The sequence below is a fragment of the Haplochromis burtoni genome, unplaced genomic scaffold (assembly GCF_018398535.1).
Source record: "Haplochromis burtoni strain Fernald_Lab_line unplaced genomic scaffold, NCSU_Asbu1 Contig_395, whole genome shotgun sequence".
NCBI classification, from domain to species: Eukaryota; Metazoa; Chordata; class Actinopteri; order Cichliformes; family Cichlidae; genus Haplochromis; species Haplochromis burtoni.
In genome coordinates, this window is record NW_024582756.1 from 330,047 (window position 1) to 347,562 (window position 17,516).

General features: G+C 40.3%; 2 protein-coding genes across 6 annotated transcripts in view; both read right to left on the reverse strand.

Annotated features, from left to right (window-relative positions):
* Positions 1–244: 244 nt before the first annotated feature.
* rnf14 (ring finger protein 14) lies at positions 245–6,127 on the reverse strand. 4 transcript variants are annotated; one of them, XM_005944222.3, is made up of 9 exons: positions 6,010–6,127; positions 5,229–5,387; positions 4,393–4,454; positions 4,112–4,265; positions 3,192–3,577; positions 2,867–3,095; positions 2,469–2,641; positions 1,809–1,939; positions 245–1,696 (listed from the first exon to the last, which is right to left on the reverse strand). In XM_005944222.3, exons 2-9 carry the CDS (start codon positions 5,377–5,379, stop codon positions 1,633–1,635), a joined length of 1,350 nt encoding a protein of 449 aa, XP_005944284.1. In that variant the 5' UTR covers positions 5,380–5,387; positions 6,010–6,127; the 3' UTR covers positions 245–1,632. The 4 variants fall into 4 exon arrangements, with proteins under 4 accessions (XP_005944284.1, XP_005944283.2, XP_014196192.1 ...); XM_005944221.3 differs by having other exon boundaries at positions 4,393–4,523; XM_014340706.2 differs by lacking the exon at positions 6,010–6,127 and adding an exon at positions 5,647–6,003 and having other exon boundaries at positions 4,393–4,523.
* A 960-nt stretch (positions 6,128–7,087) lies between these two features.
* Positions 7,088–17,516, reverse strand: part of hspa4a (heat shock protein 4a) — a 13,750-nt gene continuing 3,321 nt past the window's right edge. Inside the window, exons 2-19 of one of the 2 annotated variants that reach the window (XM_005944226.2) lie at positions 17,247–17,304; positions 16,990–17,130; positions 16,045–16,167; positions 14,688–14,787; positions 14,239–14,372; positions 13,700–13,944; positions 13,461–13,537; positions 13,069–13,220; positions 12,678–12,784; positions 11,965–12,098; positions 11,680–11,861; positions 11,154–11,237; positions 10,005–10,163; positions 9,386–9,511; positions 9,128–9,235; positions 8,886–9,005; positions 8,598–8,759; positions 7,088–8,157 (exon numbers count right to left, since the gene is read on the reverse strand). In XM_005944226.2, the coding sequence (XP_005944288.1) occupies positions 7,945–8,157; positions 8,598–8,759; positions 8,886–9,005; positions 9,128–9,235; positions 9,386–9,511; positions 10,005–10,163; positions 11,154–11,237; positions 11,680–11,861; positions 11,965–12,098; positions 12,678–12,784; positions 13,069–13,220; positions 13,461–13,537; positions 13,700–13,944; positions 14,239–14,372; positions 14,688–14,787; positions 16,045–16,167; positions 16,990–17,130; positions 17,247–17,304 (2,425 nt within the window). In that variant the 3' untranslated portion in view covers positions 7,088–7,944. The remainder of the gene's footprint in view (positions 8,158–8,597; positions 8,760–8,885; positions 9,006–9,127; positions 9,236–9,385; positions 9,512–10,004; positions 10,164–11,153; positions 11,238–11,679; positions 11,862–11,964; positions 12,099–12,677; positions 12,785–13,068; positions 13,221–13,460; positions 13,538–13,699; positions 13,945–14,238; positions 14,373–14,687; positions 14,788–16,044; positions 16,168–16,989; positions 17,131–17,246; positions 17,305–17,516) is intronic. The other variant, XM_005944227.2, reaches the window with a different exon arrangement.

The following is a 17,516-nucleotide window of genomic DNA, read 5'->3' on the forward strand; positions in this document are numbered from 1 at the left end:
TGGCCAAAGTGATACACTGCAAGACAATCATGACATTTACATTATGTTTAGTGCATCAGGAAGTTTTCACTAAATTACTGACAACAGAGGCAAGCATTTCAAATATTAATAACCCGTTAAACTGTTTACACTGTGCTGTTTTCAGTATTACTCTTAAGGTCAGCGTTCAAACCTCAACCTACAGTTGTGTCTATTCATGTGCAGTTTTATGCTGGCACCAAGACATGAAATGAAACAGACAAAATGTTAAGTAAGAATTTTTACTTTGAGGAACAGTTAATTGCAATGCAAATCCACATGCTTTGCAGGACAGACCAAATCATTCAGTGCTGAAAAAGAACAGATTTGCTGCAGGGTTCAATTCAGAACAGAACTGCTTGCATTAGAAATTTGCCCTTTCACTCTAATGTAAATGAAGTAATACAATACAAACTAATTTTTGTATCTGTGGATATAATTAAACTATTTGGCCTCACTTTGACACTAATTAGTGGCAACATTAAGGAGTAGATCTATTCGATTATATCATTTCTCACACCAATCCCTGAATGAAATTAAAGCAACACATACCCTAATGAGCAATCGTTAAACCATTGATTCTCAAAAGTATCTAAGCCACTTTCCTCTATTATTTAGTTCTGTACAGAAATATAATAAAACCAATACCAACCAATCCAATGAAATAAATTTTAACCTGCTTTGACTTTGTGCAATGACTCAGCTAAACTTGTTTATGAAAGACTACGGAGTAGGCTCTGTAAATAGCACCCTGTGTCTTTGGGAGGCAAGGGGGTTTTCCCATAATGCCTAGAACTAAAACAAAGCACAACTTCCAGTTTTGAAATTATGTGTGAGTAACACATCTCTGGGTTTGTCTCCATTTCTTTAAAGCTTTATCTTAATTGTATTTGTTATATCACGAAATAAAAAAACAAAACAAAGGTTTTCATGCCATACCTTTGATAAATGAAAAATCAGATTAGATTGTTAATGTAACGTGAATAATGACAAAGTGGGACAAAGACGGTTCCAGTTTTCCTCTTAACACTGGAAAGGCAGAAAAAGCACCTGAAATTGAGCAAACTGAGCTTAACTAGTGGTTCCATTATCAGTTCCTAAACTTTATAAACCTGCAGGACAGGAAGTGCATGTCTACTTGAAAAGAGAAAATCTAGACATGTGCAACCAATATAATGTTGACCTGTATAAGTCTGAAATTCAAACAGCATTTCCAATGATTTAGCCCAGTGACCCAGTCAGGTGCAGAAAACTGTGCTGCCAATCAATAACCACATATCTAAATACCCATTATTGATGTACAAACCAAAACAGCAATTTTAATGTTACCATTAGCCAAAGTTATGACAGCTGTCTCTTTCCCTAATTCTTTATATCGCAATACATGACATGTCAGGTTTACTGAAAAAAAGATGTTGTCATCCAAGATCCCTGACCCGCTTGGAAAAATAAAACAAAAAAACAAAGACATAATAGTGACATGGTAGGGTTATGGTGGCTGTAGTTGCACTGTTTGGCCAATGCAGGCATATTGAAGTCACAGATGAAGTGGTGGCTAGGTGAGAGATAAAGTGCGTTCAAATTGAGCATACAGCAGTGAAGCACTGCACAGTGTCAGTCCTCCTCATCACTCCAGAAGGCATCATCATCTTCATCAGGATCCACACCGAGAAAAAGCCTGCAACAAGAAAGAAAAGATGCATTCACAAACAATACGTAATGTAAATATAATATCAATAAGCCTAACTTGGGGGAGGGGGTTAAAAAAAGAAGGAAAAAAAATCTCTTACTGGTTGTAACAAGGTGAATGTGGGTTGTTAAAGTGACTGTATGGGTTGACTTTGCTGAGGACGCCCAGGCACAGCCAACAGAAGTACTGCTTACAAGAGGTGCAGGTCATCTTGTTACAGCCATCAACTTTCTGAAGAGACACAAAAACGATACATTAGCTACAACTGGGATAATCTGGAAGCAAACGCAAGATTTTTCACAGACAGAACAGAAAAAATAACGACATATGACGCCTCAGTCACTGGCCTAAAGATCACTAGGCAACCCCTTGGCAACCTGGTTAGACAGTGGTTTCCAGGTAATAAAAAAAGTTGCTCTGCGATTGCCTTGGCTGCTGGCAGATTGCCAGAGTCTCTCGTCAAGGATTTCATAGACTTCAATGAAATCTCTTAACAACTACTCACCGGGCATTAACGAAAATAAACATGTGACACAAACGCAGACAATGATTCCAGGAGTAAACATTTCCCCCTAGCAAACATGAGTTGCTAGGATGTCTCTAGGCCAGTACGTTTTAAGGAGCAATTTTTGACTGGTGGCTGCAGTTCATTTTGGAGACCGTCTGATGACAATAAACATTCAATTTTACAAAAATCTGAACCATGATGCTCAAGTCAAAGCCAGTTCTACTTCACTGTTAACAATAGGGAAAGCCCAACCTGTATATTGGTTCCACAGCGCGGGCAGCATTTGCAGTTCTCACTGAGCCAGTCTCTGCTAAAGGACTCCTCAACTGCTTTCTGGATCACCCTTTTCCCATAGCGTTGCTCCATGAACTTTTGCCCCGAAGCAGTAGCAGACAGGTACTCGTCTCTCAGGTTACGCAGTTCCTCTGTAGGGAAAAAAACAAAACAAAACACTGGTTTGAACATCAACATGTGTTGATGGCATGTCTTTAAACAAAGAAATCTTCACACCAATGTACAGAATCTGGTGGACAAAGACAACATTTTGATATTGGAGACTTTCTGGTTTCTACTACAAAATTTGTAGGTCGAGTTAACTGACCAATCAGATTTGCTTCTAAAGAAAACTATTAAAGTTTCAGTGGCATTACCTGCACGAATTTTACAGTGGGAGACACCGTGATACCCGAGCTTGCACAGTGTGCAAAAAGCATACTGGCATGCTGAGCAAATCCCCATGGTTGTGTCTGGCTCCATCATTACAGCAGTAGCACAAGACTGACGGGGACAGTAGACCACATCAGCCATAAGGTCCAAACTGGACTGAAGGAGCAAACGGTCATATCTGGCAAACAGCTCCTCGTCCACGAGCTGTTTCACCTGAAACATAAAGGCAGACAGGAAAGGAAAGCAGGGTAGGTGCTGACGGTAGGGTGAGTTGGACTTTAATTGAACGGACTCATAAATCACAAATACCTGTGACGGTGTGGCTAAAGAGGTACATTTGGGCTCCGGGCAGTTAAGGCACTGAACATTGCCATCCCTTATTTGGATCTGGAAGTATTCAGTCATGCAGGCCTTGCAGTATACATGTTGGCACTCCTTAAAGCAGAGACAGTTTGAGCCCAGCTTCTCTACAAAGCAGATTCCACAGCAGAACACTCTGCTGTCGAACACCCTCTGCCGCTGCGCCTCGTCAAAGTCTAGGAGCTGAGGTAGAAGGTCGGCACGCGGGTCCATCAAAAGGACAGTCCTCGGGTCCAGCTGAGAAGACGATGAAATCTTCTGTTCAGACTTGGAATTCATCAATTCTTTTTTCTTTTCTTCTGCTTTTTCAGGATGGCCCCCAAACTGCACCATAGCTAGGACAAAAAAGCAAAAGACAAATTTGCACCATTCATAAACATAAAATACAATCTGTACATATGAATTACAAACAGAAAAAAATGCCTGAGATGTGAACAATGTGTACAAGTGTGTGTACCAATGCACATGACAGGGAAACAATTAATATCTTTCAAACTTCCATCTTTCCAGTTCAACTTTCAGGGGAAAAAAGTGGATACCACCAATGAGATGTTAGGGAGCCATCAGCAAAACAATGAGAAAACTGAGATCCCACCCAGGATGCCTACGTGTGCATCAAGTATTCTGCAACTGAGAAGCATCCAAAATTTTCATTTTAGGCTCAGTGCAGCTAAAGCACTGACAGTGTCCATGTTATGCTATTTTGGAATGTGGATAATTTCAACTAACGTCTAAGAAGACATGGCGAGGTTAAATAACATTAACAAATCTAATGTTTTGAGTCAGTTTGTCCCAGTGTGCATAGTGTGTGGTGTGAAGTATCTATGCTCTAATTTTCACTGCACGGTCGGGTTTTCTTCACTCATTACCTGCCTTACTTCCTCCCCTTATGATTTCAAGAGGTGACTGGATACCCAGAAAGCCCAGAGCCTCTTCTTTGAGGAACTGGATCCATGTGAAAAGAATCACACAACCCTGATTCTCCTCCCACAGCTCATCCAGTCGTCGGCATAGAGAGCTCATCTGAGGTGACATTGAGAAAGGTTTTGATATTTACGATGTACTGTTGACTCACAATTTGAATATCCCAACATGTCCAGTACTTCTTGTGGCACAATAAAGGATTATCTGAGTTGTTATGAGTCCGTACCTGTGCTCTGGTCATCCATTTACAGCTGAGAGTGAAGAGCGGTGGGGATGTAGAGGGATAGTCTGCAGGAATCTCAAAGTTGACCACCAAAGGAGGTAGGAAGGAGACATTATATTCAGTTTTATTCTCTCCTGTGATAGACAGAAGAGACTTCATTACATTTCTTATTAGTGCATGATTAGGAGGGAATAACTGAATTAACCCTCTGCACCCCATATTAGCTGTGGATGGCCAAACTTGCATACGATATGAAAAGGTAATCATATTTACATAAGGGAAAGTTGAATTTTTAGGACACTTGAGTCCAACATGTTGTTGTTTAGCGAGCTTGTTGTCAGCTACATGGAGACCGGGGAGGATTGCATGTCTAACCTGCTGACACTAACTGTGACAATATCGGTAATAAATAAGTATGTTTATGCAAGTTTTCTTATGTTAAAGTCCTGACTTCAGCACAGATGAGGCTTGAGGTGAGGAGGGGGATGAGATGGAGGGAGGAAGGAGAGAGTAATGCTGTAGGACGCAAACGAAAAGATGAAAATATCAATGTAAACATCTTAAATGGCCACATGCAGTTTGAAAAAGCTATCTCTAATCTTTTGAATAAAACAAACTAATAATTACTTAAGCTTTAATCATGTTTATCACCATATACCCATTGCCATTTCTTTCAGGAATCTGGAAGATCTTAATAAAACTATATTAAGGTACAGAGGGTTAGGGTTAGCCCATCTTCTCCAACGCATCCTGAAAAGCGCTTCATTATTATGAAACCTGTCAGATTTTTCCAGACAGCTTGCTTTTCTTTCTTTGCAAAGCCTACCGGACAGCTGTACCTTTGACTACCACTTTGAAATCTGGAGGGAGCTCCAGACAGAGCTGGATCTCTCCCCCCTGTGCAGACTCTGCCCGGTGAAATTCCTCTTCATCGTAGATACTTGCTAAAGCAAGCAGCTCATCCTCCTGGGCTTCCTTGTCCTCAGACATTTACATTCCTGCATTAACGGTGTGTGACAAACATTTATTATTAGAAATATCATGACAAATCCTGACAAACCGCTAGCACACGTTAATACTGACAGAAAGCTAAAAACAAAAGCAGCAACTTGCATTTTGTCCTCAGAAACATAACGTTTTCCTGCATTCACAGTTTGCAGCTTGGTTAACCGTGGTTTTCCCGGGACTCTTTTTATATAACAATGACTAATCACCTGAGAGCAAAGTACAGTTTCCTGTGATATAACGTCAGCTTACCGTAGCTAACGTCATGCTACAGTGTGGCCCAAAAGTTAGCAAGCTAGCTAGAAAAAGTTTACTTATCTATGTCAGACGTATTCCTAACTCCATCCTAATTTAACAGCAAGTAAATCTGAACAGTGAGTCAGCTTCAAACTAGAGGACAGCTCCGTAACTACCAAAGTAACTAGGGGAAACCCATCCAGGCTAGCTTGTTGTGCTAGCTCAAACAGTGGCTTCTTGGGGATCTCGGCCGTCCTCTAACTTTTCTTCTGTAGCAGCAACACAGCACTTTAGCTCGTCTACGCAACTAAGAACCCCTGCATAAGATCCCTAAGCCTCTAAGTACTAATTAACTATGGAAAAGTCAATGTTTCTTACCTTGTGCGGCCAAAGCACTAATGACTCCTGCCCTGACTTCTTTCTGTCATGGCGCGTCACCTTCAGGCTTGTGAGTGTATGACATCTTTACTTGCAATTTTGTTACGCTAAGAAGCAGCGACCTCATAGTATTTAAATAAATATTGTACCTCTGTAAGACTGTACGAATCTTAGTAAACATACACCACTTCATTAGGTACACCTGTTCATTTACTTGCTGATACTAATATCTAATCAACCAATCACATGGAAATGCAGTGCTTTTAGCCATATAGACATGATCAAGATGACCTGCTGAAGTTCAAACTGAGCATCATAATGGGGAAGAAAGGTGATTTAAAATATTCCCAGTACGAGTATTTCAGAAACTGTTGTTCTACTGGGATTTTCCTACAAAGCCATGTCTTGGGTTTATAGAGAAAGGTCTGAACAAGTAAAAAAATATCCAATGAACAGCAGTTCTCTGTAAGAAAATGCCTTGTTAACACTAGAGGTCAAAGGAGAATGTCCAGACAGCCTAAATTTGGTGTAAAAATATGAAAGCATGGATCCATCCTGCCTCGTATTAATGTTTTAGCCCGCTGGTGGTATAATGGTGTAGTAAGCGCATGGCCCACTAGAGGACGCCAGGCCCTCCTCACAAAGCATGTTTTTGACTGTATCAGTGGACTGCTGGAGGTCACTTTGAAGGGCTCTGGCATTGCTCATCCTGTTCTTCCTTGCTCAACGGAGCGGATACCGGTCCTGTTGATTGGTTAAGAATGGCCTTCTGTTCTAGGATATACAGCAAACCTGGCAGTGACAACTGATGTGCCATCCTGGTAGAGTTGGACTACCTCGGCCACTTCTACGGGTCGGTCAAAAGCTAGCAGCGCTCTCCCACTTAATTGACCATATCAATATTCAAGTTTAAATGGCTTGAGGTTATATTCTGCTTAAAAAGTGTTTAATTTTTTGTGCAAGGTTGCAGGATGTTTGTAGAGTGTTTGCAAAACTACATTTAAAATAAACCTTATTTTCTTTCTGAAAACTGGATGTAGGATATGCAATAACTACTGTGTTCAAGACAAAAAAAAAATTTTTCAGCTATAAGTCATTTTATTTTTTTAAATTTTTGCTTCTTTTTGGTGACGTGGCAACAACAGCAGCACCCAAAAAGGTGATTTGTTGCACCAGCATTCACTTTTAAGTAAAAAACAAAACAAAACAACAAAACCCCTCCCACAACAAAAAATTCAAGGCTACCAGAGAACAACAGACATACCAGTGCTTTTGAATGAGAAAAGCTCAACAAAGAAATACTGCATGACAGTAACTTGTTGTATATAGTTCAAACATACAGTACAAGTAAACTCAACAAAAACTCCCTGCTTCCACTTAAACGAAATAACATTATAATCCGAAGTTACAATTGTTTGTGGTGGTGGTGGTGGGGGAACACAATTTTGTCATGTACAACTCTGAACAATCCGTGTTAACTACCAGCGCCTCTGTATGTATACTTACACTCAGACATACCGCAGTAGTTTACATTTTCAATAATCTCGTATGTATAATTCTCTCCTGAACAGCTATTTTGCTTACAAATTTTTCATATCTGACATTCATAGTTTACATTTGCTCTGGAAATGCTGAAGTCATCTTTAACAATACAGCCCACCAAAGCAGCACAGAGAGAAAGCAGTTTCCATCCTACGCTCACAACCTTTATGTCATTAAGTAGTCCGTTCAGTATTACTATTATGCAATATTTTTTGTAGTCAAACAAAATGAGAAATGGCATGCTGAGGCGGCTGGTTGATGCGTAGTGTTGATTAGAGATGCTGTCGTCTGTGTCTTTGAGAGAGGCTACTCGGTCACCAAGAACAATCTCAGAGGAAGGGCAGAACTCTGTTTCAGGAGGAAACTAAAACTCAGGGGCTGCAGTGGAAGCAGTTAGTCAATGTCCATTTCAGGGAGATTTTTCTCTGGTGTTTTTGTCTGCTGTTCCGTGCCCGCGGGCGTCGTTTTGTCCGGGTTGCACGGTTGGCTCTCTGTTCCCTCCTGTCCGTTAACCGGCCCATTCTCAGTCTTCTCCTCATTAGGAGGCTCCACCTTGGGTTTGGGCTTGGGTTTAGACAACACTGGGTTGCAGGATGCATAAAGCTCCTAAAGAGTAAAAAGATACACATGCTTAGAACATGACATCACAGTTTTTAAACTTAAATTCTTCAGCTCATACCACAATGACAAATTACTTCAAACTGCTTGGCAGCTACTACAAGACTGTTGAGTGTCGTTTTTGGCGTTGGGTTTTTGTGAAATCTTCAGATGCTCTTAGGCCATCAGTATAAGGAAAACAAAAGATAATGATGAATAATGATCTTAATCACCATTAAGGTAAAATAATAATAATAATTCATGTTTATTCTGTTAAGATTTTTTAAGTTGATGTTACAAAAGTATACTGGATAAACTTTGCTAATATGTTCATATTTATATTACTGTCTACTAATTGTAGACAATGAGCCCTTAAAACCCTAAGGAAGCCCATAATGAAGCTCTCTTAAAGAGCATGCAAGTGGTGTGTGTGTGCTTTTAATGTCTACCTTAGTCTTGGCCTTGATTTCTGTAACTTTGACCACTGGGTCCACGGTGAGGTCTTGATTGTTCTGCTGGTTCATCTTGCTGTTCATCCAGACCATGGCATCGTTTACCTGCTTGTCCACCCTGGTCACCTCCAGCTCATCCAGATGATCATAGAGCTCATCCTGTTGGGGCACACAAAAGTAAATTTGACAAACGTCTGGGGATTCTTGAGCTTAGTCTTTGATACGCCTGACCTACAGCTGTTCTTAAAACTTTGTATAAAGAGTTCAACAACAAACCCTGGTTACCTTTGCCTTGTAAGCTTCAATTATCTTCATGTACATCTGGATTTGTCTCCCAAGCTCCTCAAACGCTTTCGGCCTCTCCTCAGCTTCCACGTATCTCTCGTGGATAGGCTGACCAATTTTCTGTTAAAGCAACATCGTCAGTAAGGCCGCAAAGTTATTCCAAATATCTGTATAGTGAACCATTTTATGTCTTTTTTTTCCTCCCATAAAACTGTCCAGTCATACAATGAGTGCGTAGTTACCTTGAGTTCAGCCAGTTTGTCGATATAAACTTGCTTCTGTTGGTCTTCTCCATCTTCATACAGCCAGTTCTCTGTGTCCTCCAGTTTTAATGAGAACAAATCGCGATCCTGCATGTGAAGCAGTGAGGAAGATTCATTGTTTAACATTAAACGCATGCATTTCATCTGAACTGAAGGTTTACACTTAGTTTAAATTGAACAGAATCCAAATGTTACAGAGACGATCAGTGTATGATGACGTGTCCGGTGTGTACTCACTGCTTCATTCACAAACTTCTCCAGGATGCCGTGGAGTTTGTCCCTCATGTCGTACACGTACTCCTCCACGTTGTTCTTTGCATCATTCCTCTCCTTTTCCAGCTTATCCTGCATGATCATCTTACCCTGGAGGAGTCACATAAAGTCTACATTAGTTGAACTACTTAGTTAAGTGTGCACCAAAACAAACAAACAAACAAAAAAACAAAAAAAACAAAAAAAAAAAACACCTGAGGATGAAGCAAGACAACATTTACAATTTCAGGTATATTCCTGATGTTACACATGTCAAAAGAAAAAGAAAAAAAGGTGATATTATGGTTTGATTAACTGATTAATTATCAAATGATCAAGAGTTGTCAATTTTTAGGGGCTGTTAATGATAAAAGCCAAATCAGCTCCTCCCTTTTTCACACTGTTGGCTGCTTAATATGTTCGTTTCTATCTTTTGCTGCTTAGACAAATACATGTAAACAGCTACACTATGGAGACACTTCTTTAAATGTTAATGGTAACTAGGACAGCTTAACCCAGGACCAGTGAGCATCACTAGGCATTACTGCTTGAGACAACACTGTGCATGCACACCACACATTCCTTGTGATTTTTACAGCATTACCTCATTTTCCACAAACAAATTTAGTTCTTCTCCGGAAAGCTGCCAGTCCAAGCTGCTCTCTATGGGCAGCTCCAGTGTTTTCGTTTTTACTTTGGGCTTCTTGGCCTGAGGAGGCTGGTCGTTCTTCTTCTCCTGCTGCTTGGCATCCTCTGTCGTTGTCTGTAATAGCAGAGATGAAACACGTTTTCCCCCACCAGACAAATCAGCAGTATTTGACTTCAGCCTTTTTGAGTACTTGAACAGCTCCAACTTCAAACGTGCTTTTGTGTTTCACCAGTTTCACAATTGTACCATCTGTATAATTTTATTGTGCTTTTTGTGATAGGTAAATTCTGGCCTGTATTGACTGTAAGTTTCTATATTGTTAGTTTAGAATTTCTTCATGAGCCTATGGCTTTTATTTGTTATGTCACAAGCAAACTTCCACATGATAAAGTATGGATGCATTTTTCGTTGTAAGTGAGAGGAACAATTATGGTTTTAAGCTCTGGGAATGACGACACTTTTGGAAAGTGATGACACCTCAGACCTTCAGAGGGCCATTTGAGGTTTGCTTAAGACATGGTTTTAGAAGTTAGTCTTTACAAATAGAGAAATTTATGTGTGTTTTTATGTTAAACAGCATGCTTCAAAAAAAAAAAAAAAAAAATGTTTTAAATTAAAAAAAAAGTCAGTGGCAAATCATGTTTCTTAAAATAATGAGGAAAATAAAATGTATTGGATGTATTGGTTACCTGGTGCTGGGCGATATGGTTAAAAATTACAATAATGGTCATATCTTGCCAGACATATATTTCACAATAGACACTGCTGGAGTAATACATATCAAATTTTACATTAGCTCTGCCAAATACTTTTCCCCCAGTGGCAGAAATAAGCTTCCATAAGTATCCATGTACATGTGTGTCAGTCTATTTTGGGTTATTTTTGTGTTAAACACTGTAAATTGTGTCTTTAGGGGAACAAGGTTTGTTGAAGAAAGTGAACTTCTTTTACATTTTAAAGTCTTCGGGTTGCTGTATGTGTAGTACTTATACAGAACAATCTAATTTTTCTTCTATATGAACGTATGTACCCATGTATGTACACATGTATGTATATATGCATGTATGGGCATTAGGGTTTCCTTATCGCCCAGCACAAGGTTACCTCCATTTCTTCTGTCTCTATTTTCTTGTCTCCGTTGTCTCCAGCCTGGAGTTTCTGATCCTCCTGGTCCACTTGCATTTTGCTCTGACACACGGCAACGAAAGAAAGAATATACATACAATTAAATTAAAATAACATGTGCTGCTCTGTTGCTGGTGTCATCTATTAAATCTGGGTTCAGCCCATTTTAAAATGGCAGTCCCCAGCAATTATTCAGATGTTCACGTTTTGGAAATGTTTGTGTCATGTGCACTCCTGTTCAGGAGTTGCAATCAGTCTGTATGCAATAGTGTAGTCAGAAACCTTCATTGCTAAAGCTCTTAAAGCCATCTAAAGCTTGTCAAGACAAGATGCCTAAATAATACAGTAATGGGGTGGGGCTGGAACTAGGTTACTGATTGAAAGGCTTTCTCAGGCGCAACACAAACAGAAAGCAAACATTTCTCCCGTCTCTTCCTTACTGATACACATACCCTCTCCATGTCATTAGTGTCTAACAATCAGTGCAAAAGCACATAATACACACCTCCTCTTCCTTCACGATCTGGTCTGTTTCCATTGGCTCCTCTCCTTCAGCAGTTTTCACGACTTCAACCAACGAGGCGCTTGATACACTGAACACACCGTGAACGTTCACCCGAACTTTTACCTTGACCTTTGCGCTCTCCCCTGATGCCTGAGGAACCACATTCTGGATCAGAAACTGGCCTGCGGAGTTAAAAGTTAGCACTGATGAAAATACCTGCGCATATATGAACAAATAAATAGAAACTCACAGAACTGCATCTAAATCTGAATGAAGTTGCTGTACCTATAGTGGCTTTAGGGTAAGGCAGCTCCTTGGGATTGTTGTAGTAGGCTTCAAGGCTGAATGGCTCTTTCCGATAGAAGGTCAGTACTTTAGAGAAAGGAGCTGCGTGGTTCTTTGGGAAAACCTCACAATCACTGCAAAAAAACACAGAAAGAGCAGGCGATTGAGACAAATATACAGGGACAGGACTTCAGAATGCAAACTCAATTTTCTGTTCATGTCATCGATGGTTTGAAACAAGCTGTGCTAGCTTACAGTTTTTATTCCAACAGCGCAAGTGGTGAGAGAACTGACACGAAGCCTACCATTTGTCCTCTGAAGGTTTCCACCTACTCAACCACCCACCCACCTACCCACCAGCACGCACCAATCTGTTATTTGGCAACAGTTTATAAAACACATCTGAAGTCTTTATCAAACTCAAAGATCATTTATGAAAGGGTTTTAGGGCTTGAAACAGGATTTGGATGTTATTTAGCAAAACGTGAATGAATCCAGAAAAGATTTTTGATACTGGATCTGCGTGGTACATGGGTGTGGGCAAGGTGTGGCAGAAAGTCGTGAAGGGAGTCAACAGTACGAGTTCTGGCTAAGCTTACCCTTCAATATAATAGGAGCAATGTAAACAGGAGGACAATACATTCAAGTATTAAACCAGCTGCATTAAAGGGATGTTTGTGCTACTTTCTGTTAGATTCAAGCCTAAAGAGTACCTGAGTCCTTCCTCTGCAGCTGAATTCCACTTTAGGGAGATGGAGTAAGGGACAACATCTGTAATTGAGAACTCTCTCACTTTGAAAGCTGGTGACAAGATGGCACACTGAGGGAAAAAAAACACAACAACAACAAAAACCAGAATTTTAAAGTTAAACTTTTGTGTTCTTCATTTTCAGGCCAAAAATAGTATTCAGTATTCAGTATCCGTATTTGTGAATCTTTTTTGTTTTGTTTTTTTAAACTGTCACCAAATCTTTCACAGATCACAGCCTTCAGCGATCCTCTCATAGGTCTCCCTCCTGGTATAACACAGCTGTTACTGTGTGAGTCTGCTGCCTGAGTCACTGTGGGGATCAAAGTGTTTGCCATGTGACAGGCAAGCTGTACCTGCAGAGCACAGCCCCTGGCCACGGCCTCGTCTGCATTTAGGGTGGTGCTCAGCTCTTTGCCGAAGAATTTGCTGATCCGCTCTTTGATGGCAGGGATTCTGGTGGCGCCACCCACGATCTCAACTGCATATATATCCTCCTTTTTCAGCTCTGGATACAAAAAACAAGAGACAATCACGAAACAAAGCAGGTTATTTAGGTTTACAAAGTAATACGTTTCATATTTGTTTCATTTTATTTTTAAAGTTAAAAAGTAATGATTAAAGGAAGGCTAACGTGCTGCTATTGTCCAGGGGGAAGGGCTACCACAGCAAAGCACATGACTGAATGTGTGAGCGTGCACGTGCCTACAGGGATAGTCCAGCTGCTATTACAGTCTCATGTACTCACTGGCTTGTTCCATGACGCTGCGCAGGGGACCCTCGACTTTGGCCAGCAGCCCCGAACACATCTCCTCAAACTGGCCTCTGGGGACACATGATCATAAATTATTAATAGGTGCAGCCAACATGCACACTATGGAAAACTCCATTAATTTAAGAAACAACACTATTCCCTTTATAAAATACTTGTGGTTACATGCTATATGCTGATCTTATTCTCTTATTTAATTTAACTTTACTTCTTACCTGTTTAGTTTACTGGAAACATCAATATCATTCATGAAGCACTCAATGTTGAGAGGGAGGTCAGAGGAGTTGGCACTCATCAGCTTCTTGAGCTTTTCGCACTCCTGGTAGAGCCGCACAAGTGCACGGGGCTTGGACCTCACATCCAGCTTGTACTTAGTTCCAAACTCCTCGCAGAAGTGGTTGACAAGGATATCGTCAAAGTCCTTGCCACCAAGGTCTGAGTCAAACGCAGTGGCCAGGATCTAACAGTAGAGAAGGTAAATATATTAGTAGTAGGTAGAAGCAAGTTTAGGTTTTGCCTCTGACGATTTTTGATCCCTCCTTATTTTTCAACAGCATAACCCAGAACACCAACATCACTGATAGTCAGAAGTGTTCACCACTGACCATAAATGCTGTATTTTTTTTTTACATTTATTTAATAGTCAGGCCTGTTTATTGACATCAGAATATCGTAAATATAAGATTTAAACAGAATCCACTTTAGTAAACTTGCTAACTCACATGAGCACTTTCAGTATTTATCCATCACTCACCTTGAGCTTTCCCTTATTGAAGGCACAAACTGACACCTGGTAACCAGAGTGGCCCAGGTCCACAAACACCACTATTCTGGGCTTCTCTTCTGGAGCTGGCAGGTCCTGCTTGTAGATTCCATATGCCAGAGTCACTGCAGCAATCAGACAGAAGCTTCAGGTTATTTTCTGCTCACCGCTGCATCCAGGAACTAATTAGTACTCCAAATTCCAGCTGCACTATGCTAAACTAAATCTGCTCGAACTAATGCAATTGTTACTGCAATGCTGCAAATGTATATAAATAAAATGTAGGGCAGGTTTAATGCTGTGCATCTATTTCACTGTATCTCATGGTTAAGTTATAAGCTAATGCAATAACCATTTTCAACGTGTTTCTGAGTAGTATGAGATTAAAGGCTCAACAACAACACAGCAGACTTAAAGATGATCTAGATGTTTCCATGAACCTGCAGTTGTCTCGTTCATCAGTCGTAAACAGTTGAGGCCAGCGATCTGAGCTGCGTCCATGACTGACCGTCTCTCTGCATCAGTAAAATAGCTTGGTACCTAAGAGGAAAACAAAACAAAACATTACATTACACTATTCCATATTTAGGATCAATCTGGGCCCCTCAAAGGAATAAATCACCCATCTCACAAGATTCATAACCTCCCTGGATAAAATTACCAAGTTAGTTACTCAGGGTGCCAAAACAAAACAGCTCCTTGTGGAAAAGATCACAGGCTAAATTTAGCTATTGGCAACAGTACTAATAACATGTCATCCATCTCCAGAGCTGATGTAAACCTTAAGTTTTGCCCAGTGAAAGCAAGGGCCTCAAAGTGTGAGCTCTGTAACATTACGTAACAGATCCTTATTCTGTGCTAAAGAAACACACGCTTCCCACTCTTCAGCTTCGAGGTACAAGAGACGAAATAAAGCTTTCAGACAAGACATGTGCTGAAGTGCTCAGGGCTCAAAATGTGACAAGAGCAGGTGGCAAAGCATTTCTACACCTTGCAGGCAGCTGTCAGCCTGCATATTTTACCTGAGCTGGTAGAAAATTCAACAGGATGACATTAATCGCTGGCTGTCAAATGACAGGATGTAAATCTAATGCAGTGTTCTATTCAGGTACAGTACACAAAGTCACTTTATGGCAACTTAAAGATTCATCATGCAACATCACTTTCACCAAATAAACAAACAACTCCTAAGGCATTTAAAGCTACCTCCATAAGATCTGTTGTTACAAACCTAAGCCTGAAAAACCATCTATTGAGACCAGGATAACCAGGTGGATTAATAAAAGACCTATCCAATCCTATTTAACACGTCTCATAGAGCTTAAGTAGGGTTGTGCCACATTATATCATCCAAAATCTGGAAGTTTTAACATGATACAAAAGTATTATACAGGAAATCATTGCTGTAGCAACGCCATGTGTTTAGGTCCTCTAGTGCAGACAACAATGAGACAAGCCCAGGAAAGTCTGACAGTAAAAGCACCGTGTCAGCCTCTAATGATGATTTAGTACCTAAAAAGGAGGCGACTTCAACACCCTCTGACACACCACAATACTTTGCAAAATATGCAAGAAAACTGGTCCTGCAAAAGGTACTTGAGGAAGAAGTCATCATCACCAAAGCTACGAAGGAGCTGGTAATGTGCAACCCAAATGTAAACACGTGAATCAACCAGGCGCGCTGGCTGCACTCAGTGTGACAGGACGAGCAATCGGTGGATGCAGTTTACATGATGGAAAAGGAGGCCTATAAGCAGCTGGTTAAAATCCCTGAGCCAGGATGCAACTAATGCTTACCGAGATGACACAATCTACTACTGGTTTCTTGAGTGCACTTTCAGCAGTCTCCTTCAGTTTGGTCAGCAGCATGCCAGTTACTTGCTCAGTGCTGAATATCCTCTCTTCTTCCATGTACATCACCTGGAAATTGGTAATGAGGTAAAAGATCACTGTCAGGACAAATCATATAGCTGTCCAGTAGAGTAAGATGTTTGCTGCAGTGTACACAAGACATTTTATGTTAATATTTCCATTAATAAGAAAACTCATTAATTATTTAAATGGCTATCTCAGTTTCATTTAGGGTTTTTTTAAGATGACAAAAATATGCATAAAATATGGAAAAGATGCAGATTGCAAAGCCTTGTGGTTTAACAGGCAAAACCGGGTTTATGTATTTTGATTTGATATTTCTTCTGCTCTTATTTATCCTGAGGACTGACATTAATCATCTCCACGGGGACTCTACAACATGCCGCTCTGTGCCTTTGCAGTGTGCCAAGCGAAGCATTGTCATTTATGCACTTGCAATAACTTTGGGTATTTCTGGAGTCTCACAGTCATCATCTGTTAGTGCCAGAAATGTGTACATTTTTCACATTTAGGCAGTCAGCAAAGCGTACGGTTCATATCACCAACACAATTATCATTTTGCCCATAGGATAATATTCCAAGAGACAAAATCCCTGCAGAAATAAATAGAACATACTGAAAGTGTTTTTAGGATTAAATGGGAAGATGAAGTAGGAATGCTATGAATCAGAGCAAAAAGTATTACATGACGCACTTCTTAGAGCACAGCATGTAGTGAGTGGAGGATGCAACATAGTCAGAAATAAGCTGTTGTATCTACTGTGCAGTCTCTCGGTTAATTTTCTTTTAATGGTCTATTTTTTCTTTTGATTAATTATTTCCCATCAGCTAAGCTGAGGGCAGAAACCTGGTTAGAAAATACAGTCTTACTTTTATACCGGTGGCCCCAGAGGGCATCGGTGCCAGCTCGTACACCAAGTTAGACTTGGCCGACTGGATGTAAGGATCTGTGAACGCTCTGCCATGTAATCGCTTGAAGCTCTGCACTGTGTTCTTATAGTTGGTCACCACCTGAATAAAAAAAGAAAGACAAAACAGGAGGAAACAAAGCCAAGTATTAACCACTTTTTACATTTAATTGTAAATAATTCTCATAAATATGACCGTATCGGTGAATTAATTTTTACCTGGCTCTTTGCAGCAGCTCCTATCGAACGATTTCGGGGTCCAAATGATACAAAAGACCTGGACACACACGAGTCAAAATGTTAAGCTACATTAATGACACAACTAGCAGAGCTTCACATGATAGTTCAGTGACCAATCTACACTGGTCACAATTTTTAACTAGTTGATCTCAGCACTAGGGCTGGGCCATATTATACAGTTCACGGTAATACCGGTATAATGTTAGGCAACGATAGGAAAATGAAATATCGCGATAGAATATGAGTAAA